This window comes from Candoia aspera, chromosome 6 (assembly GCF_035149785.1).
Source record: "Candoia aspera isolate rCanAsp1 chromosome 6, rCanAsp1.hap2, whole genome shotgun sequence".
Classification (NCBI taxonomy): domain Eukaryota; kingdom Metazoa; phylum Chordata; class Lepidosauria; order Squamata; family Boidae; genus Candoia; species Candoia aspera.
In genome coordinates, this window is record NC_086158.1 from 62927865 (window position 1) to 62952409 (window position 24545).

The following is a 24545-nucleotide window of genomic DNA, read 5'->3' on the forward strand; positions in this document are numbered from 1 at the left end:
ACAGAGGACTCTTCATTTCATTGCCTTTTAGTGTGTTGTTTAATAGAGTTGCTATTTAAAAGCAGTCTTGGTTTAAGCAAGTACAGTATCTAGCTCACCTTCAGGACTTAGTAAGAATACAGGCGCCGGGAAAAAAATACATTATTGAAACCGAGACTGCCACTTCTTTCATTATTGCTGTTTACGAGACGTATATTTGGTTCATGTCAGTACTGACATTTTTGCTCCTGACCCCTTCAGAATTAAGCTCCAGCTAGAAAGGATTTTTGGCCAGTAGCCATTATTGATTTCTCTTGGCAGCTGTCTGGACCTCCGCCCTCCCTCTTTTCCATTTCAATGTATGCCAGTTAAAAAGGCTATGACAAAGCCTATCAGTGAAAAGAAAAGAGAAACACCCAGGCATTTATTCCTATTGACATAGATACACATCCCAGGATGTGCCTTTCTGGGTGTCCAGTGGGGTATGTTCTGTGTTTTTAGGTTGCTTCAAAAAGAAAAGAAAGCGTCTACCACCCATCTACTACCCTACTGATGATATTGATTTAGTTTCATATTTTTGCCATCTCCACAGTGTTGAAAATGCTGCTCTGTATCTTTGGCCTTCTATGGGTCTGTGAAAGTGAAACAGAATAAGGCCCCTTAGCATTATTCTCAGTACTTTTTTCCTCCCAGACTATTAGACAAGGACCATGTCCTGTTTTCCTTCTTCTGAATGGGAATGCTTTATTGTACCCCAAGCACCGTTGATAAAATCTAGTGTCTGTGACTGTCAACCTTTCCTGCCAGGAATTATGTCCTTTTAATAAATGTGCAACAGTATAACATTTAAAATGGGAATCTTTTTATCACTGTTTTTTTTTTTCCAGGCTGAAAACTTTATCTTGAATTTTCAGTGATCAAACTTGATAATGCAATGCAAGACATCACTTTACCGGACATAAAACTTTAGAATAGAGCTTCACTATTATTAACAGAAGACTATGGAAACTTAAAATTAAATAGAGCTTAAATGTTGAATTTTAACTGACATTGTAAACCTGACAGTGAAACCTTGCCATTAAAATATATGTACTGCTGTTGAAATGTAGGCACTCTGAATAAATCATACTGAAATTTATTTAGGATTAATGCACAATGAATAAAAGGTTTGCTTGGAAAGATTTAATATCTAAAACAAAGCTTGATGCCTTGGAATCTACATTACTTTTCTCAGTGAAATACAATTTCTAGTATTATCATCGCTCAACATTTTGCTTATAGAAAGGAGATAAATTACCAATAGAATTATACTCATGATTTGGGCTGAAGCCTGATCCTCAAGTAGACTGCCATAATTCTAATATGTCTAATCTCAATCCCTAAGAATTTGTTAATTCTGCCACTAATTGCACCACAGAATTGTGCCGCTAATATTGAATTTGAAATTAACCAGCCAAGGCAGCACAGCAGCACCAGTATCAAACTGGAGAACATTCTTAAAACCTGATTCTTGGGAAGCAGAGTAACATGAAGATCTGTTTTATTTTTATTTATTTTATTTATTTTCTATCCCGCCTTTATTATTTTTATAAATAACTCAAGGCCAGGAACATGCCTAATACTCCTTCCTCCTCCTATTTTCCCCACAACAACAACCCTGTGAGGTGAGTTGGGCTGAGAGGGAGTAACTGGCCCAAAGTCACCCAGCCAGATTTCATGCCTAAGGTGGGACTAGAGCTCTCGGTCTCCTGGCTTCTAGCCCATTGCCTTAACCACTAGACGAAACTGTTGATTAATGTTTTATCCTAACAACACATAAATAACCACCTTATCCCCAAGGACACATTACCCAGACACAGGCTATGAAAATGTTACTTAGATCAGGGTTCCTCAGCCTTGGCAACTCTAAGCTGTGCAGACTTCAACTCCCAGAATTCCCCAGCCAGCAAACCTGGCTGGGGAATTCTGGGAGTTGAAGTCCACACAGCTTAGAGTTACCAAGGTTGAGGAGCCCTGACTTAGACAGTACAAAGGATGAGGCAAAATCTCATCCAAACTGGAAATGAGATAGGAAACTTGCCCAAGGAAGCTGTAGTTCAATAATAAGACCAGGATCTTCTGATTGGAGTTTCCACATTTATTTCAGAAATACATGAGATGTAGATACATTACATGTGCTTTAGAACAGGTTTAGGCTATTTTGTTTTCCCTTGCTGATAACTACTTTTGTTAGATTCCCTTGAACTGGAATTAATGTTATCAATCTGCAGGGACACATTGTTTTGAAAGTACAGGAGTCTCAGCAGTAAATTATCAAGAACATTTCCTCATCCTCTTAATGTTCTCAGAGTCACCCAAATGGCTAACCATGATGCGCTGCAGCATAAATTTGTGAGGCAACCTTATTGATAAAAAGACCAAGATTTAATTTGATGAAGCAAGACTCAGTTGAAATGACTGGAAGAGAAGTATTAGTCCTAATTAATCTATCTTTCAAGAGTACCTACTTGGTGGGCCAAGGTGGCCCATTCCATACTTGATGGGAAGTGGCATAAGGTGCTACAGTTTTAAAAGTATTATAGTTTCAACAATATTTATATTATAAAACTTTTGCTAAACCATCTGGGTTTTGCTTAGAAAGTGCATGGATGCCTACAATATAATACACATACATATTTACTTACAGCCAAAGAGAATTTCTCCCCTGTGTAATAACTCCTGTGAACTTCGTTAGCCTGCGAGCATCTACTTCAATCCATTGGTAGGGATCATTCCGTCCTGCACACCAAGCACCATCATAAAAATCATTCTCATTAATACCTGCCTGAAGAGAAGGCAAAGTGGTCTTTATAAATCTGAATAGATGTCCTTTGAAAAGAAATAAGTAAAGGGATAGAAATAAGCTAAAGTAAAGTTATAGCTCATTCTAGCCTCCATTTTTGTCATGGCTGGTGGTCATGAATGCCTGTTTATTGACTTCTATAGAAGCCCAAAACCTGAGTCTGTGTCAAGATAGTGGTCAAGGCTGAAGGCTGTAACAGGAACAGGCACAGGAACAAATGGTTAACCAGAAGGCAGGATTGAGCAGCAAAGCAGAAATCAAGACCAAAAGACAAGTAAGAAGATCAATCAGAGACGGTTAAGTTTCATCTCTGGAGTTCTGAGGGGAGGAAGGAGATTCTTTAAATGTCACTTGTTACCTTGCATATAAGTATACCTACGTTTATGTTGCCATTTTCAGATTCCAAACTGTAATATTTGACCTGATGAATCTTTCTGTGCTTTTTTTTTTAATTAGATGACCTTGTTCCAGATCACTCAGCATGCATCATAGAACATGTATGTCTTTGGTAATCAAAACAAGATGTTACAGTATATTTATTGTTCTCTTAGACTGCATTTTAGTTAATGAAATATTGTATGTAGTATTCACACACACACAAACACAATAGCTTTGAGTTTCATCCTTACTATAATTTCCAGAGCTTTCTTACAATTTTTTATGATAAATAACTATATAAACTGAAAACTAATCTATTTCTCAGCATGGCACTGAGGATGCCTTTAAAACCATAATGCCACATTTTCCTATGAATCCTCTAACATTTGCAGCAGCAGATGTGAAAAACTACTCTACTTAGCATTGGCCCAATCTCTGGTAGCACACAAATGTAACTATTTCAGAAAATTCCAAGGAGTTCATTGAAGGATTTGACATTGGGTTTACCAGGTGTTACCAAACTTCTAATCAAGCCAGATGTTTTGTTCCAGAAATACTCTGCATAATTATTATCAGCATCAATACAATCAGCACCAAAGAACTATGAGAGTGCATTTTGATGCCAACCTCCCTGATCAGCATCAAACTGAAGGGTGATTTCTCTCCCCACTTTTATAAACATTGTGAAAAAAAAAATACTCCATGCATCTGACAACAAAGCAAACTTAGGAGTTGATGGATGCTTGTAACATAATATCTGTATGAGGACTTTCAACATGCAGCAACCCTCCCAAGCTGAGATCAGTGCTGATCCCCCATATCCCCATGACAATGAGAGACTTGTGTAGATATTGGGAAACTAAGCCAATTAACAATTGTATCACTTTCTGCTCCAGAAGAAATTATTCAAAGAAAGATTTGCATCGTTTCCTCTAGACAAGTGTTGTCCCACTGTCAAGAATCATGTTTTGGCATAAACTGATTAATTGTCTGGGACTAACTTATCAATTGCATTTCTATACTGCCAGCTCCCCAAGAACTCCAGGTGGTTTCCAAGACAGCTGAATATACAATCCATCATTTGCACAAATAATGGGGTGAGGGCAGGCTTGATATTAAGAAGTTGGGAGAGCAGGAAGTTAAAGCTCCCCTATTACTGTACTCACTATTAACCAGCATTGGGTTCACTATTAACCAACATTATTTCCTTTTCTTTAAAATGGTAGTAGTCCTCAGGGTGGTCAAAAATGAAAGGCATATACTAGTGGTTTTTCAGAAGAGTCATATCCCCTAGATTTTTTAAAAAAGAAAGATAATCTTACCTGAATATTTAACCGTGCTCTGTGAGCTCCCAGGCCATATCGCTTCACTGTAGAAGCATGGAGCTGAAAATCAGTAATTTTTAAAGTTTCAAGACCCAGTGGAGGACAACCTGAAAAGCAAATATGTAAGTTTTAAATGAGAAAGCATATGAACTTTCCCAGATGCTTTGTTTAAATGTGCTTCTGTTGTGAATAGGCAAAATTGGGCAAATTCTCTTCAGTGAAAAAAGATCTGTCTTTAATTTTGCAACTGTAGTGTTAATTTTGCAACCTGAGTATCTTTGCAGATACTCAGTAATACATTATCAGATACATTATCCATAATTTATATGCAATAATTGTTTCCTGAGATTACAGTAACCACATTATTAAACCCTTCCACAAACTAATTCCAGTTGTTGCTTGATTCCAATTGGACCTCAACATGAGTCACCTGACATTGGGGAAAATTGTCAACAAAAATACCCATATAGTTGTAGTTCAAGAAATATATAAATATACAAAACATTAAAGAAAGTTTACATGTGGAAAGAAATGATTATTTCCTTGTTTTTACTTTAAAATGAACTTTACGGATTGATGTGAAACTTCATCAGAAGAGACAAATCAATAAATGAAAATGACAAGAACTATACAGTACATCTGTGTGTCTGTGTGTGTGTGTGTATACATACATAGAGAGAGAGACTGTAGATCAGAGAATCTCTTTGTCTCTAGTAAATACTGTGCCATTGCTATAGTATGCTTTTGGAAAACAGTGTTTTCCAAAATTAAGCATCAGTCTTAATAAGAACACCCAACAGAGACAGCAGGACCTCTTCTAAATATTTAGGTCTTTTTCTCCAGGATTCTTAATTTTGAAAGACACACTTTAATATAGCTCTTTTATTGTAAATATGTAGGCACGTCTTTTACCCCCCTATATTCTCTTATGCTAGAGAGGGTTTTTTATTGGGCTGGCGTCACGCTAGAGGCCTCAGGACCACCTTCCCTTAAGAGAGGGCTTATATAGCTTTAGATGTTATTGGTTACTGGCCAGTAGGAGGCACTACATGACTGGTTTCATCCTTACTAGGACTCTTCAGGTGTAGGTATCCTCCATAGATGTTCTGTGTTCAGCCTTTTAATGGGATTTGAACCCACAGGCCTTGCAGTTGATGATTAGTCAGTAGCTTGCAGGAAGGAAGGTCTTGGAAAGGGAAGGGAAGGGAAGGGAAGGGAAGGGAAGGGAAGGAAAGGAAAGGAAAGGAAAGGAAAGGAAAGGAAAGGAAAGGAAAGGAAAGGAAAGGAAAGGAAAGGAAAGGAAAGGAAAGGAAAGGAAAGGAAAACTTCTATGAGACCTTCCTTCCTCCAAGCTACTGACTAATCATCCTATTTAGATTTTTGGCCTGGGACAAAAACAATTCAAGCTAAATATTGCAGTAGGACTCTATTTTGTCTTAACTCCTAGAAGTACTTTAAAATAAGGAATACACACAACACACACACATACACGAAAGAAAGCTCTTAATCTACTACGTGAAATTATATTCCTTCTAAAATAAATCTTGTTTTTAGGAAAATTGTAGCTATGATCTCCCAAAAGTAATCCTATCAAAACTGCACCCATCTTACTTAGATCAGCCCGCTCAAGAATATTTCTTTAAATAGTTCAATATATATAGCAGAATGTTTAATTGTTGCAAACTGCTTATTTTAAGAATAAATTCTAAAGGATTCTTTAGGAAAAGAATGTACAGTATTGTTAGACAAAAGTTTCATGTACTGAATCTTCTCTCTCTGAGCACTTAAATATCTCATTGAGAACTTAACATCAGCAAGGTGATGCTGCATTAAAGAAAGTAAATTTGAGGTGCACAGACACCAAGGAAGACCTTTTTACATTGGTCTGCAAAATCTTATCTCATAGATACAGTTTCCTGCCAATTTAGTGTGTCACAGTAATGGAAGAAGTGTTTGGGACAGACTAGAAACACTCACTAGTGAAGTGTTTAGTGAGGCACTAAATGACTTTGGGCAGACACTGTTTCAGTCTAACCTAGCTCAGAAGTTTTAGGGTTGTTTTCAGCATAATTTAGAGTAGAGAAGGAACCATGTGCTGCCTTGAGCTTCTGGTGGAAAAATGGAATATAAATAGAAAAATTCAAATAAATAAAATACATTTTGAAGTAAATATTTTATATTTACAAATTCTAAACATGAAATCAGAAGTGGTATCAGAAATGTATGTCATATTGTGTGGTCACTTAATATATATATGATACATTTTCCTACAAACTGTCTACATATATTGCACAAGAATTTCTCCCTAATTTGATGTGTTTCTGCCTACCTTTGCTGAATATATACTTTTTCAAAATATAATATTATACATTAAAAAAAATTAAAAATACTACAAACAGAAAACCCCCTAAAAATACAAAGTAATAGAACTACATGTTCTGGTTCACACATGGGTATGCAAAGTGGGTGTTGGATTTATTCATATTAAAATGCAAAGGCAATAAATTTCTCTACCCCCTCTATTTAGATCTTTCTCTTGGATAAAACATGTAGCTACAAGAGAGCAGAAGTGAAGAGAAACATGATTTTTTTAAAAAATCAGGATTCGCAAAATTAATTTTAGTTGATGGAATATTCTGACTTCAAACTCTGATCATGCACCATTTCCTTCCTTGCATCCTTTCCTCTTTTTTTTTCTTGCACCTCTACATTTAGCATGTTAACTAAAAAAAAAAAAGTAACCGACTTTAAATGGATTTGAAATGTGTCATACTTTTAACCAGACTTGCTCTGTAGATCAGACAATAAACACTTTTTTTTTTCTATCAGGAAACTTTTTTATAGCTGAAAATATGGTCTGATTGCTTAGTGTTGTTAAACATTTCCACGGACAGCCTTTCTGGAGGTTGGATGAGATAGAATGACATATTTGGTACAATTCAAGTAGTTTGTCTTATTTCTATTTGCATAAAATTGTAGAGGATTGAGGAGGAATCACAGCTACAATCAGCCACCTTGATGGCACATCACCTCATATATGGAAGATTTATCCAGTCACTGATTGATATAATAAGCCATCTACTATATATTAAATTGATTATTGACAGTCTTCAGTTCCCCTTATTTTACAAAGGTGAATGCAGTAAGGTTAAATTTTCATGTAGGCAATTTTGACCTCTTGAACCTTTAAGAGATAGTTGCTGAAGTGACATAAAATTTCTACATTAGTCCAGAGAAACCTGTAACTTTAACCAAAATTTCAGTCCTGCCAACAATAAGAACATGATACTCTTAGCTCAGTTTGGTGTTGAAACAGATGGAGAACCTATTTCACAGAACAACCTGATCAAAGTCCAAACTCTACCTTCTTCTATTATTCTACAAATAATACCCATGGAAACATCACAAGGCGGATGAACTAAAATCTTGTTTAAAGTACACCACTTATTTTTGTAGATAACACACTTGAAAATTTTGAAATCTTTGAGTCCTAGCATAAAAGTAAACTCAGCCTCCTACTGGTCAGACAGAGCCCAGTGATGGTTGGGGTCACAAGTTAGAAACCGTTGGTTTACATAATGACATCTTGAGTTGTTAAATTCAGTGCTAGAATTCACATTATGTCTTCATAATTAACTCAAATCACAGCTACCCAAAACATCCACAGACTTTTCTGTAGTCTAGTAGAGGTGGATGGAATCTCCAACCTATGAAGATAATAGGATTACTTGGTACATGTTTGACAGCTATCTTGTTTTTGCAGTCCCAGGAAAGCAGACAAAGAGAGAGTTGCAAAGACACCTTGGTTAAATAAAATATCCTACAAATATGCTCATATTTTTAGACTATGATACTTTAGGAGTAAACTTAAATATGAAACGTACATTGGGTAATTATGAGGGAAACTGTGGAAAAAACATATGAGAAGTATCTTAACAGAAGTTCTCTCTTTCTATGTTGGATGGTGTAATTCTTTGAGAAAACCAATTTCACTTAACTAAAATGAATTCAAAAATGCTTTACACACACTCACAGAAGCAAACTGACTATTACATACAGATCATTAAAAACAGTTATAAGCCTCTTATATAGTAAGTCACTCAGGAAATTTTTAATGTATCACAGAAGGAGAAAGTTAATCAGCCAAGCATTCTCTTGAAAATATATTCATAGGTTCGTCTGAAGAAGTCCTACATGTACAGCCTTTTCCCAGCTGTCATCTGGATGTTGATTTCAAAGGCCAGGATTGGAAAGTTCTTTCCTTGAAATTCCATGCATCTCTGGGCTGTGGTATGATCGGGCTGTGGCACAATCACATTTCTTTCGATGTGTACAAGACAGTAAGCAGGCAGTCAAGCATCCCAAAGGGCAGGGGAGTGGTTAGGAGACAAACAAAAGCCCAAGGTGTGAAATTGAGTAGTCTTGTTTCTTTCCAGCTGGAAAGCACAGTAACAGTCACATAATTTCCCATTTAGCAACTGCTTTGCTTAGTGGCAGAGTTGCCAGTCCCAATTAGGGTCATTAAGTGAGGACTACCTGCATTTTTATGAGTACAGCTTAATTGTATAGTATCTGCAGCATCAGAACTGAATACTTTGATCCGTTGGAAGAATCTGGGAAATACTTTATCAGAATCTGAGAAAATGGTTGCTCACTCTTTCTGCTTGCATCAACCCTTTGTGTGATAACAAACAACAATAACAACAACAATGAGACAATAACAAAAACAATAATTAATAATATTGTTTACCTAAACTAACATTTGGGATATTTAGAAAAATTTGATGGTTTATTCATTAGTCTTCAAATGAGTTAATGCCCCTTTGCATTCTGGGTTCCAGGTGGTTGTGGAAGCCAATCCTTTTTTTAAAAAAATTACTTGATACTGAGCATCTGTTATTCTAGGAGACTTGAAAGCAAGAATTTCCAGTACAACTTTTCTCATGAGATGTATTTTCTAAACATTAAGGCTCAAGAGATTTAATTAAGCTTTAGATATTATTTTTTCTGAAGTTTTACATTCTTCTGCTACTTGGACTTTTTACTTTTTTACTCTTATTTATATTTATTTATTTGAATAATTTATATTTACATATTCTATTTTGTGCGGTTGTTGTTTTAATTGATTATTGTAAACCGCCCAGAGTCCCCTTGATGGGAGGAGATGGGCAGGGACAAATTGAATAAACAAATAAATAAATTATAAATTATACAACAAAATAACTTAGTAACTGGTACTTTTGAAATTGTTACCTTTCCCATCATCTGTCTTAGCAATATTATTTTTTTAATGCTAAGAAAATAATAGATAATAATCATAGAATGTAAAGGGCTGGAAGGCTCCTGGGAGATCTAGTCCAATCGCATGCCCAGTACAGGAATGTCAACTAGTTGGTCAAGCAACCTCCTTTTAAGCATCAGCAAAGGAAAGTTTACTACCTTCGTATAATCAGTTCTATTACTGAATAGATCTTACATTACAATTTTTTTCTGACATCCATCCAAAAATCTGCTTTTATATAATTTAAATCCATTGTTTCTTGTCCTGTATTCTGGAACACAACCATCTTCTACATGATAGCTTGTCAGATATGAAGACAGTTTTCATGTCTCTCTGCATTCTTCTCTTCTCCTGACTAAAAATATCCAATACATACAACCATTCCTTGTAAGTTTTTCCTTCATGTCCCTGAATATCTTCACTTTTCTCCTCTGGACTGTCTGAAATGAGATGCCCAGATCTGGATGCAATATTCAAGGTGCAGAACAGAATAGAACAGTGATCTATGTTGATGCACTTGGGTTGATACAGCCTAGGATTGCATTTGATATTTTTGTAGCTGCATCATATTGTTTGTTCATGTTCAGTTGTGCTCCACCACAACCCCCAGATCCTTTTTGCATGTACTGCTGGCCAGTATGATCATCAAACCTATATTCATACCTTTGAATTTCCCTACCCAACTGTAGGACTTTGCAATTGTTCATGTTTAATTTTATCTTGCTGGTGTGTGCATATTGTTGCAGCTTGTCATGATCCTCCTGAACTTTAATACTGTCTTCTGAAGTGTTGTTATTCTCCCTATGCTGACTTCAACCAGCTCTTCTCTATTGGTTAGTATCAGCAGGGCTGCAACTGGGGGGGGGGGCAAGCGGGGCATGTGCCCTGGGTGCCGCGCTGGGGGGGCACCAAAATGAGTGCTGGGGGGGCCCCAAAATGGGCGCAGAATCCATGTTTGTCCTGGATGACACAGACCCTAGTTGCAGCCCTGAGTATCATATCAAGAACAGCCAGTCACCTTGTCTCTTCTACAACATTTTGGAAAATAAAATAGTCAGCAAGACAACTGCAGATTTTGGGGGACTTCATTTTTTTTCCTCAATAGATCAGGAGTGGGTAGTGCTGGCCTAATTTAATGCTGTCAGTAATTTAACTCTGTGTTCGTGATACAGAGAGAAGGAAAGAGAAAAGAAATTACAGAAAAATTAAGAAAGCTTTGTGGACCCATTTATTCCAGCCACATTTTGTTTTGGCTTCACCTGCTTTTACCTCTTAGTCTATCCATAATGTGTTCTGGCCAACTAACTTTTCAATATACCTGACTAAGAAAAAGTTTCCACACCCCAGTGCTAGATACTCATTGAATGAGTAAGAGACAATTCTTCAAGAGAATATCTTCATGAAAAGAAAGAAACTGCCACAGATTTTAATACACAATTCAGTACATAATGTTTGGTGGGCAGGGGGGAGAGAGAATGGATAGTAAAATAATTTTTAACTGTCTATATCCAAATCAATTGAAAGAAGAAGAAAAAAGGATTATTCTTCTCTTTCAAAGTGTTTTTCTTTGCTTTCTGCCAGCAAATCCTTCTTCTTCACATTGCCTTAATACAGCTATAGTTTTGCAGAGTGAAGAAAATTTTATTCTAACTCATTGAACACTACTGAATGATAAAGTGTACAAGTTAATTAAAGGAGACTTACAAAACTATGCATAGTCAATATATGTGGAAATTCAAGGATGCTCAGCTATATTTTCTACACAGCATATAAGATTCCGTTTGGTCTAGTGGTTAAGGCACCAGGCTAGAATCCAGGAGATGGTGACTTCTAGTCCCACCTCAGGCATGAAAGAAGGCTGGGTGACCTTGGACCAGTCACTCTCTCTCAGCCCAACCCACCTCATAGGGTTGTTGTTGTGGGGAAAATAGGAGGAGGAAGGAGTATTAGGTATGTTCCCTGCCTTGAGTTATTTATAAAAATAATAAAGGCGGAATAAACATTTTAAAAATAAATAAAGAAACCCACAAATAAAGAAACATCTGCAAGACATACATATGCTACTACAGCTTACTACAGCTTAAAATGCTGTTTAAAGTAGATAAGTAAAATGAAATACAAATGAAACACCTAGTACATATTCTTCTTTAAGGCAACGAAGAGCTTTGCCAAAGGCCACCGCTTCCTTTATTAGAATAGCTTCATTTGTGATGCAGTTTTGAAGAATCACACAGTATAGCAAACCATCACCAAACAAAGGAAAGCTTCAAAAGAAGCCAACTTCTAATAAACACAGCTGAAAATGCCGAGAGCTTTAGAGTAGACCAGAGAGGCTAATATTATCCTTGATGATGCATGTATTTATGGATGTATTATTGGTACATATCTGTTATTGAAATCTGGCCTGCAGGGCCAAATACAGTTCCATGGAAACTCATCCAGTTCATCTGACTTCTGCCCCAGACTCCACCCTATGTCAGTAAGAAAAAAGAGCAAGGCTTATCTCAAAGATACCCTTTTCATTTATCATCCAAGTCCCTCTTTCTCTTTTGGTGCCTTTCACAATCTCCATATCCCCTTTCACTTTCTTCCAAACAGCTCTAAGCTCTACAGTTAAGGAAAGGCAGCAACTCTATTCAGAATTGCATGCTACAAATAATACAATATATGAACTAGGGAACTAAGGTTTTTAAATTTTCATATCCAGTGGCAGCTCGTTAGCAACTTGAAACAAACAAGTAAGCTCAGAAAACAGGGAGGTAAATGCCCAGCAATTGGCATGTCAAATTTTAATTGCCATTCTGGGCAGGATTAAGTCAGGCATTTCTAGAGCATCTACAGCTACTAGCAGAGCTATGCCCGATGACAAGCCAGCATGTGGATAACGAGTAAGGCTTTTAAACAATTTTCTTAAACTAGCAAGTAGAAAAATGAATATTGAAACATGCAGTTCAGACAGAACTCAATTTTATTAACATATCGGATGAACAGATAAATCTTTTTTTCAGCGTCTAAAATGCCAAGCTTGAAATGTCTCTAGTTATTTTGGTTCCTTTCAGTTTTTGTAGCTATATTAATTAAAAAACCTTAATTAAATAAGAAAAATAGGATTAAGAAACAAGCTGTAGCTACAGTAGATTTGCATATATTTTCAAATATTATTTTGTGGGGATGAAATCTTTAAGGCTAAAATCTTTTGCACACCTATTTGTAGTTGAGAGAAAGGTCTAGTGAGATTAGTCGGATAGCTACATAGGATTGCATTTTCAATTTTCTTGGTGCTAGACTATTCCACTGTTATAACCAAGGTTGCAGGATGCAATAAAAGATCTTTTAACAGATTCTGTCTAAATCTGTTAAATTAGATAATAAAAATCTAATGTTTTATTATCTTAGTAACTAATGAACACTGCAGTCACTCCAAAGAGAAACAGACAGTTAATCATAGGATTTGTGAACTTTTCATTACCACTTATACAGAAGAGAAAAGAAATCTCCTTCAGCAAAATATGATAAATCCAGGGGTTGGTTTAGCATAGAAAAGGTACCCTTTTACTCATTTTATCTTTTGGAATGAACAAATTGGTCAATTTCGATTGTTCAGTTTCTCATTTTTCCAATGCTTAGTTTGTGGTATCTGACTTTTACGTCAATTTTTAATGGAACAAAACAATTCTGCACACATTTGTACATATTTATGTGCCATTTCTCCATATATATCTTTGTCTAAGAAGCACATTAAAAAAAAATTCTCTAAAGCCATTCTGTATCTCTTCTTAAACAAGCATGTGCTCACTTTGTGTATTACAAATAAATGCAATTCAAAAATCTATTTTTGTTTAGATAACTGAACTGCAGAATTCTGATGACCTTAAATACTAAACTCCCTATTCCATATTCCATACTTATCCCGGAAGTACATATTTTAATATCAAAATCTGAATTGACCAAGCTTCTCACCATCACTATATCAGCCTCTAATTTGGTTATATGTACAATAGGTGAATCAGAAGCCTAATACTCAGCTTCAGTGATAATGTTCTTTTCATTTCCACCAGTAATGAAATAGCTAATGTGGGAAGTTTTCTCCTGTGAGCAGTGAAACCTTGCAGCAATCAACTAAACTGAACTGTAATCTGCCATGTTAGTCCAGTTAGTAGATTTTTTTTTTTTTACTCAGGTCTAGAGATGAGAGAGAGTGACTGGTCCAAAGTCACCCAGCCAGTTTCCTTACCTAAGGGAGGCCTAGAACCTGGATCTCCCCAATCCTGGTCCTATACTGGCTGATTGATAGATAGATGATAGATAGATAGATGATAGATAGATAGATAGATAGATAGATAGATAGATAGATAGAGGGAGGGATGATAGATAGGATAGATAATAGTAATTTGTTTATTTCCTGCTGGCATTCCAAAATACAATATTATTATCTATATGTAGTTGTACTAAATCAACTGAGACTGAGCTATTTTTTCAATTAAAGGGTACACTTAAATACTGTGCTACATCTAAACAAACACAGCTTTCTTTTGTGCTGCAAAGGCAGAAACATAGAGTGAAATTTTCCCTGGAGGCAAGGTATAATAATGTTACATGATCATATCACAATACAATCAAAAATCAGTTTTATAGGCTGCAATGTCTCCACTGCTGCTCTGATCTCCTTAAAAACCAGAAAAGGGGGGGGGGAGATTTCTCCTTCTTTTTTCTCTCCTTTCTCACAAGGTGAGATAAAGTCAAACATAGCATTAAGTTGCTTTGGCGCTTTAAACAAGGATTAAAATTAGCTCAGAGTATATCCATGAAGTCTAATCTCCCAGAAGATTAAAGGAAGAACAATTGGCTGTCCAATCACCCCAGCAGCTTGTCTCACCATGCCCCAGGTTTTGATACTAGATGCCCTAAATGTTATATACAAACATCAACCATAAAATCACCCTAACCCTAACCCTTTGCCATATTTTCAACATCTGTACACCCATTCAGAAAATAATTAAACTTTGAAAATTTTCAAAAGGTGACAAGAGCTGGGCAGAACTATCATCCTTGACAAAGCTGCCACAGTACACAGTGAAAGAACTTTTTAAAATCACCAGACTCTGTGATAGCTGTTTTTGGAAGGCACATATTTTCTCTTTTCTAATGCAATGGCTCTTATGCTTGAGACCATCCTAAATATTTAGGATTTGTATGTATATGTAACTGTCTGGAAACATGCTGTCTACTAGTTTACTGAAAAAGCCAATTCACAGGAAAGGTCAAATTATGCTACAGTTTAAAAAGGAAATGGAAAAGTAGTTTCCTGCTCTGTCACCGAGTTGTATGGATTTAACCGAGAATTCATTGGTGCTCAAGATACCTTTAATCTCTTTTGATTTTCCACTTTTTCCCTATACTTGACAGTAGCTAATGCACCTTTATACTCTGGTTCCACCATGAATACTGATAAGACACAAGCCCAAGTTTCATAGAAGGAATATGTGTTTCCTTTTGTAGATGGCTTTATACATTCCCTGCACTGTGCCGAATATGAAAAACTGGGTGTATCTTCACTGTGTTTTTACCTGGATTTCTGTTTAGTTATAATGGATTCATAGGTTTGCCCCACTTGCCCCTATCGTCCTCATTCAACCCTGGCAACACTGGTTCAACCCCACTGCTTTTCCAGATGGGGAGTTGAACCCCTGCCGATCAATGGATAATGTCACGTTGTGTTGTTTATTAAGCTCTGTCTTAGCTTCCTCCTGCTGCAATTATGAGGGAGGATTTCTTTGCAAGTCAGAGACTTCAGCATGGAAGTAGGAAGTGTTGCTGCCGAAGCAACAGCACTGTGCTGACTTCTATTGCGCAGGGCTTTCAGCTAGGTGACTGGAGCCGATTCCTTGCTCCTACTGTCGTCCAGTCTCTATATAAACCAGTATAGTACAATAAGACAAGGTGAGGAAGCCTATACAAAACAGTGTAAGCAGTGTGGTGGCTTGCCATCATTATCAGAAAACAGAGGGAAGTTGGCTAATTTTTTCCAGCATAAAACTGAGAGGCATGGAAAAGACACTTCTTGCTAGCCTCAAGGATTGTTAAGACACAAGGATTGATTGCCTGAGACATCTTTGTGCCCACATTTCACCAAGGAACAGCAAGCTGTAATTGAGTGTTGTATCCCTAGGAGCACAACAGACTCATGACATACGCTTGTTCCTGTACTGTCCTGATAACTCAGAATAGCCTGCTCAAGCCCTGATTAACTTAAATTGTGCAATCAGAAACTTCGGCAAGAAAGGTTGATTCCTGGAAGTGCATCCAGCTAATAATATCTTGTTTGGTTGGGGGTTGAGGGACAGAATGCATACTGGAGCAGGCAGAGAGAGGCAGCTAAAAATAAACGTGCCGCATACGATGGGTTGAAATAGCCACATCCCTACTTCTGATTCTGAAATACTGATAGGTATACAATATATTACTTCAACGTCAACATCCTTCAACACAGATCACCATAATTGGAGAATCCTGGAAAAGCAGATACTGTAATTAAAAGCTAGAGCTGTCAGTTGCAAAACTACACCCCCTTCTCTTCTCCACCTGCTTCTAATCCTGCTCTTTGTGTTATGTAGAAGCTTGAAAAGCAATGGTGCCACTTTATAGATGCACTGTGTCTATATTTTTTTGGAATTTGACAAATCATTTGTGAAGCTTTGGATTTTGACTTCTTTTGATCTGGATGTGTTTCAGACCTGTCTTATTCTGATTTATTTCTCTTCGGTTCAGGAATCAACCAAATCTATTGCATAATCTTAATCAAAACCAAAATTTAATAGTATTTAAATCTAGAGCTAAACAATCAAAGTGGCTTGCCTGGAGAGATAACTCTGTTAGTTTCACTTTCTCTCACATTTATCCATTTTTTTTAACCTTTAAGTGCTTTTCTTGCCAGTCATGAATAAGTTCTTATTCAAAAGGAACAACTGAAATGAACTACCTCCATATTCCATAATACAAAATATTTATTTTTAGGACCTCTTCTTGTTTCATTAAAATTTGTCCCAAGAGGGGTTCACCCCCCAAAAAATCTTCTAACATTTTGGCTTACTTTCCCTGCTGTCTTCACCAGTGCTTCGCCTTTCATAGTCGCCATCTGGTGTTCTTTCATTGCTCTTCTTGTTTTTCTCACCTTTCTTGTTGCCATTTTTAGCTGACAGCAGAAAAGAGAAACACATTATATTATTTGTCCCCAAATATAAACTATCAAAACAGAAAGACAAGAATAATGAACACAGTGAAAAAAATCCCATAATTTCCAGACCATTATGAGACTGTAAAAAGTAAGTAAAGAGTTTCTATTGGTCTCACCAAGTTCAAAAACAGATAAACATTAAATACTGTACATTTCAGAAAAGGTAAAGTGTACTTTAGGGATCATTATCTGTGGGTGCCCAAGGATCTTCAGGATATTTTTTTCTTTAGCCCAATATACCACAAATATTCTCTAAACCAACGTTTCTCAACCCCAGCAACTTTAAGCAGTGTGGATTTCAACTCCCAGAATTCCCCAGCCAAGTAACCACAATGAAACAGGAAAAATAGGATAAAGAAACCCTTCTCCCCCAAAAGAAGATGGCACCATTTTCTTTTGCTGCTCCATGGACCTTCTTCCTCCTCCTACAGGACCGATCTGCTTGCTGAAGGATAAAGACTCCATTGAGCCAAAGCCAATTTTTCTAGCAACAATGCAGAGATTTGTGTCCCTGGGTTCTTCTGGGAAGTCTTAAACTTCCCAGGTTAGCCTACAGTGCTGAGCATTCCTGGTTGTCTTCCATGCATGCTATCCAGGTTTAATCCTTTTAGGTTAGCCAAGGTCATCTAGATGCTCCCACCACTGTAGAATTCTACTTGTTACAAACAGTTTATTACAGTTTATTACAGTTAAGAGTATTATTGTTACTTCAACATTAAAGAAAAATTGGGTAGTTTCCAAATAACATCAACAGATTGTCATCTGGTTGAGAGACAGCTAGAATGATTAAGTGCCATCCACCAGATAAAGGAGGCATGCTAGTTTACTACTGTTGCTGCTGCTGCTGCTGCTACTGCTATTCTTCTTGAGATCATAAGCTGGCTCACATATGGAAAGATATAGCTTATGGTTATAATGACAGGTCTACAGGGGACAATGGGAATCTAGAGGTATATGGAAAGATCTCAGGAACCCATAGATTCCCATATGTACCAAGTGTGCTATAAACTTTGCCACTTTTGTAGCTAATAAAGTTAAATCTATATGAGATAAACTGGGGTGGGGGTGGATCATATGACAGCACTCTTTAAGTACCAGCAATGGTGGGCTGTCCATCGCTGGAGGCAGATGCTGATGTCAGAGATGCCGTAGTAGCATTTTCCTCCACTGTACAGGGGGCTGGACTAGAAAATCTCCAAAGTAGAACTCCCTTCTAGCAATTAACTTCTATGGTTTTATGATTGAATGTTAGAAAAATCCCCCCTTTCTATTCCATGATTCTATCTCCAGTTGATACTAAGGGAACCACCATAACCTTCTGCAAGACAGCAAGGTTGGTAATTGACAATTTTCTTTCCCTGAACTTCCTATCCCCACCATTGAAGGACACTTTTATTTTATGTACAGTATTTCTCTTATTTTACTAATACATGAAATAAATAACGGGATAGTGAAATTATGGAAGATATCTCAGTTAAATTGGGAAATCAAATGAACCATGAGAAAAAGCTAGAATTACTGTGTCAATACAAGTTTTAAAGAGGAAGCTAAGCAAGTATATGTGTGGGAGGCTTCCAGTATTTAGAAAAGATCACCATTATTATTACTCTCAAGTTTAAGATTTCCAAACTGAGACATACAAATATTAGCCGTTCATAATATGCTTCAAATAAAAGTTCTTTCTGTTATTCTGTTTTTATGGTCTATAGCCAAACCAGCAGCAAACACCACTAAGGACTCTCTTCCCAACATTCTGCTGAAACAGTAAATCAGGTGGGGATTGGAAGATGGACAGGATGAAACTAGACACTCACTGGAGGTGGTGTTGGCAGAGGATGCAAACCTCACTATGCTCTCAGTGATACCTGGAGCATAGCTGAGTCTGATTTAAATTAAAATCAGCCCCAGAATAAGCCAAGCTGTTTCCTAAACTTTAGGGGAAATAGTTTATTTTTCCAAGCATGGAAAAATAGCCAATAGCTGACATAGCCATATTAATATCACAATGCCAAATTATGCATTCTGAAGACACATCCAGACAGCCGGTTTAATGTGCTGTCCTCACACCCATGACACAACAACAGGAAGCCAGCATGCATTTCCTCTGTCTACAAAGCCAGTCTCTGCTCTGTTCTGCCTTGTTAATGAGGCCAGTGAGCAGGACAGTCCTAATAGTTGACGGCAGGGTAGTTTTCTCTGCTGATGGGAAAATATCCACCGATTGTTCTCCTGAACACAGAGAGCGGGTGGGGCTGGGAGAACAGTTTTGGCAGTTGGGCAGAGTGATGGGGGGGGGGTATACATCTATCAAACCTTAATCTGTGGCTGAGGAGGCTTTCTACTCCTGCTTGACCAGGAAGGCCCTACAGTATGGACCACTTGAAGCCATGTGAATCAAGCACTACAACGTTTCTAATATAACAGGAGAGGTTCTACCCTCCTGCTATACTGGAAAGTTCCTGCTTAACATAACCCTGCCCACAAACTTGCTGATATACTGCCCAGGAGAGCAAGTAGGCACGAGTTTTACTTCTGATCAGCCTACTGAATTGCACGTTGGTAGGTATCATGCAGAGTAGTGGTGGTGGTGGAGGACTGTGTGAAGCAGAAGAATTCAGTGTGGTATACCAACACAGCTGCTGATGTGCCGTTTGGGGGGGGGGGGGTGCAATTGCTGGCTGAAGTAGCAAGACTCACTGCCACTCTCAGATGCCACCCTGCATAATCTACTGACATAGTTATCAATGCACTCAAAGAAACCTTTATTACAGCCTTTAGGCCAGAAAACACTGCAATAAAAATACATAAACCTATAAGTATTAATAAACCTAAAAAGTAGACATAAAATGCAATAAAATTACATAAAATAAATTAATAAAGTAGCAAGATAATACAGATAACAGTGGCAGTCACCAAAATTTGTACTGATTTTCAATCGTAGGTAGGACAGATGACACAAATGGTGACACAAAATCAGACAACATGGAAAGATGTCAGGGTCCTGGTTGAATAGAAGTGACAGTTAAGCATTGTGCTCTCTACCAGGATGGGATCGATATATGTCTTCCAAGATTTTGATATATGTCTTCCAAGATTTCCTGAATGGAGAGCAACAAAGAGCAGGGGGCTTAGGGATTCAACAGAGCCATCTCCACATGGACATAAGCACTGCTGAAAAGGAATGTTTTATACCGCCCCCACAGGACTGCAGAGGGTAGTACATCCAACCTAGCCAAAGTGAAGGTCGGACAAAATTTCAGAATTAGAATTGAGGAGAGATAAGACGATAGCATGTGCCCATTTGAGAAAAATCCATGAACTATGGGGTTATTTTTTTTAATTGAAAAGTTTTACATAATTAAAAGATAAACAAAGAGTATCTAAAGAGAAAGAAGAAAAAGAAAAAAGAAAAAGTGCTAGAAACAGTACAGAAATGAAAAGAAAGTTAAAGATGCAGCTTCCAATCTTCTTTATAGCAGATACAAACTTTTATAATTTCTCCCCCTTTAGAATTACATTACTGTATATATTCCCTTCTTCCAATATTCAACCCTTTTTAATCAGCAAATCCAGAAATGTTCATTTTTGTCAATTTTCAGCAAAAAGCCCTTAAAAGGTTTCCAATCTTTTCTAAAGGTACTTATAGATTTGTCCCTAATCAAGCAGGTCAATTTTGCCATTCCTGCAAATTCTGCCATCTTCACAATCCACTCCTCCATTGTGGGTACTTCTGCATTTTTCTATCTTTGTGCATATAACAACCTCGCTGCAGTTATCATACAGAAAACCAAGTGTCCATGAGTCCTTTCTAATTGGATATCCATAAATCCTAACCAAAAAAAAGTTCTAGTTTCATCTGAATATTAATTTTTAAGATTGGTCGCATCCTCGTACGTACTTGTGTCCAGTACTTTTTTGCTTTTTCACATGTCTACCACGCATGATAAAATTCGCCTTCATGCTTTTCACATTTCCAACAGTAACTGGAAGTATTTTTATACTTCTTAGACAATTTCTGTGGTGACATATACCAACAGTACACCATTTTATAAAAATTCTCCTTTAAATTATACTACAGTGTGAATTTCAAACCTTCTGACCACTTTCTCTCCTATTGATCTATTTGAAAGTTGTAACCAAAGTTCTTGGCCCATTTTGTCATACACCCTTTAACTTGTTCTTCAGTTTCAAATCTCAACAAAAGTTTATACATTTTAGCAATCACGTGTTCATCATTTATGAATGATGAACAGAATTTTCAACTTCTGTTTTCCGATGTTCTACACCTGGTACTATTTTATCTATATTGAATCTTTCTCTTGATTGTACATATGAAAACCATTGAAAACTAAATCCATCTGCAGTCAGTTGTTCTCTCATAAACTGTGGGGTTCGATACTAGGTTTAGACTGGTTTGAAAATCAATATCCCAGATAAGCCTGTGTTGTTATGCCCTTTTTTGGAAGTTCTAAACGTCTTTACAATAAATGGGGTAAAAGCCTAAAAAAGGAAAATGATTGTGCACCCAGGTTTCCTGTAATAGAATAATATCAAAATTACTTGAATATTGAGTAAAAGAAATATCATTGCATTTATTAAACCAACCAGCAATATTTTAGGAAATTATTTTCAAAATGGAGTGCTCAGGGCTATATTCCAAAAGTAGTCAATCTTCAACATCAATGGGATTTAATAATCCTTCCTTGTCGAAAATGGCACAGCAATTCCTGCTTCTAGAATTTTTCACCAGCAAATTTTGGATGGATTTGGGATCACTTGTAAAAGCCACTAGATTTTCTAGATTACTACCTAGTTCATTGGTCTCCAGGTAACTCATTTGTTTCCAGCTTGAAGCAGACTCAGTATTAGATCTATCCTGCAATCTCTTTGTTTCTCTTGTTGTATAATTTGCTTCCATGGCAGAGGCAAACATTACATGATTACATTTTGGTGCTTGATTTGCTTGGTGGGGCCCTTACTTAGCAGCCCTATTCAATGCAATAGATTTATTTATTGGTTTATTTATTTATTTATCAAATTTGTCACCGCCCATCTCCTCAGACCGGAGGGACTCTGGGTGGTTTACAATACAGAACAATAAATATACAATAAAATTCTAATGAAATCCCTCTAAAACAATTTCTTAACTACCCCAGCTCATAAAATCCAGATGGCTGTGATCTCCTTCAGTCATTATGTAGAAGGGGCACTTCAAGGCACTAGCCAACCCCAAGAATGTCAATTCTCCTCCCTGCCCCAAGCCCGGTGGCAGAGCCAGGTCTTCAACTTCCTCCGGAAGGCTAGGAGCGATGGGGCTAATCTCACCTCAGGGGGCAAGATGTTCCAAAGGGCGGGCACTACTGCAGAGAAAGCCTGCCTCCTGGACCCCTCCAGATGGAATTCTCTTATCGACGGGGTCTGTAGCATGCCCTCTCTGCATGATCGGGTGGGACGGGCTGATAATACAGGGAAGAGGCGGTCCCTCAGGTAACTCAGTCCCATGCCATGTAGGGCTTTTAAGGTGATAACCAACACCTTGAATTGGACCCAGAAGCAAACTGGTATCCAATCCAGCTCGCGTAGCAAAGGTGTTATGTGCACACTTCTAGGGGTGCCGAAAATAGCCTGCGCAGCTGCATTCTGGACCAGCTGAAGCTTCCGGATACTCATGTAGAGCACATTGCTGTAGTCTATATGGGAGATAACAAGGGTATGAGTGACTGTCCGAAGGGCTTCCTGATCCAGGAAAGGGCATAACTGGTGCACAACATGAAGCTGTGCAAAGGCCCTTCTGGCCACGGCTGCCACCTGCTCTTCGAGCAGGAGCCATGAGTCCATGAGGACCCCCAGGTTATGCACCAGGTCTGTCTGGGGCAGTGCAACCCCATCCATAACTAAAGATGACAAAGTCCCGGATACGGAGGAACCGTTAACCCACAGCCACTCTGTCTTACCAGGGTTCAGCCGAAGCCTGTTGTTCCCCATCCAGACCCCTACAGTCCCCAGGCACCGAGAGAGGGCAGTCACAGCATCACTTACCTCACCCGGGATGGAGATATACAATTGAGTATCATCAGCATATTGATGATACCTCATCCCGTGGTGACGGATGATCTAGCCCAGTGGTTTCATGTAGACGTTGAATAGGAGAGGAGAGAAAACTGAACCCTGTGGCACCCCACAAAGGAGGGGTCGAAGGTTGGATCTCTCCCCCCCTATCACCACCGACTGGGACTGGCCGTGGAGGAAGGAGGTGAACCAGCGCAAAACTATGCCACCCACCCCCAACTCCCTGAGCCGACCCAAAAGGATACCATGGTCAATGGTATCGAAAGCCACTGAGAGGTCAAGAAGAGCCAGGATGGATGCACTACCCCCATCCTGCTCCCACCAGAGATCATCCATAAGTGCGACCAATGCCATTTCTGTCCCATATCCAGGCCTGAAACCTGACTGAAAGGGGTCTATATAATCCGTTTCCTCCAGAATCTTCTGGAGTTGTAATGCCACCACTTTCTCAACCACTTTCTCCAAAAAGGGGAGGTGGGAGACTGGACGAAAATTATCCAGTACAATAGGGTCCAGCAATGGTTTCTTCAGGAGGAGTTGTACCGGCACCTCCTTAAAGGCAGTTGGAAACACCCCCTCCCTCAAGGATGTATTAACCATCGCCTGAAGCCAACCACATGTCACCTCCCGAGCTGCTTTCACCAGCCAGAAGGGACATGGATCTAATTGTCAGGTGGCATTTACTGTCTGGAGGATCCTGTCCACTTCCTCGGGTCCAAAAGGATCAAACTGTTCCCAGATAACATAGTAAGTATGATCCCTTGGTATCTCTACAGACCCTGCCTCATGCTTGGAGTCTAACGTGGAGTGGATCCAAGTGATTTTGTCGTGGCCCAAAGGGCCTTTGCACAGCTTCATGTTATGCACCAGTTACGCCCTTTCTTGGATCGGGAAGCCCTTCGGACAGTCACTCATGCCCTTGCAGATGCTTCGAAAACTCCTCTGCACGGCCCTGTAGGTGGGTCACTGCACCCACCTTCCCCAAAAGGGATTGCATGATTTTAAATAGGGCTGTTGGATGGCATTCTGCAGATGCAAGAGCGGAGAAGTATTGATGCTTCGCTGCTTTTATCACCACCAGGTAGGCCTTAATAGCGTCTCTAACCAGTGTTCGGTCGGATTCAGTCTTTGTCTTCCTCCAGACGCACTCTATACGTCTCTTAATCCTCTTCAAAACCCTCAGCTCCTCCGTAAACCATGGGGAGCATCGAGTATGATGAAGCAAGAGAGGTCACACAGGCGCAATCCTGTCCAAGGCCCCAGCCACCTCCATATTCCAGGTGGCAGCTAGGGCCTCTGCTGGACCATGCAGCAGATCCCCAGGTATAACCCCCAGCTCCCTATGAAACCCAACTGGGTCCATCAGTCACCGGGGGCGGACCAATTGAATGGTCCTGCTTCCCTGTGGAGGGGAGCGGCATAAGAGAATCTCAAGGC

The 24545-nt window shown here is 38.5% G+C and overlaps 1 protein-coding gene across 1 annotated transcript in view; it reads right to left on the reverse strand.

Moving 5' to 3' along the window:
- The window catches only part of CPXM2 (carboxypeptidase X, M14 family member 2), a 79712-nt gene that overhangs the window by 38679 nt on the left and 16488 nt on the right, over window positions 1–24545 (reverse strand). The window contains exons 2-4 of the mRNA XM_063307304.1: window positions 16896–16997; window positions 4522–4631; window positions 2664–2803 (exon numbers count right to left, since the gene is read on the reverse strand). Of these exons, the coding sequence (XP_063163374.1) occupies window positions 2664–2803; window positions 4522–4631; window positions 16896–16997 (352 nt within the window). The remainder of the gene's footprint in view (window positions 1–2663; window positions 2804–4521; window positions 4632–16895; window positions 16998–24545) is intronic.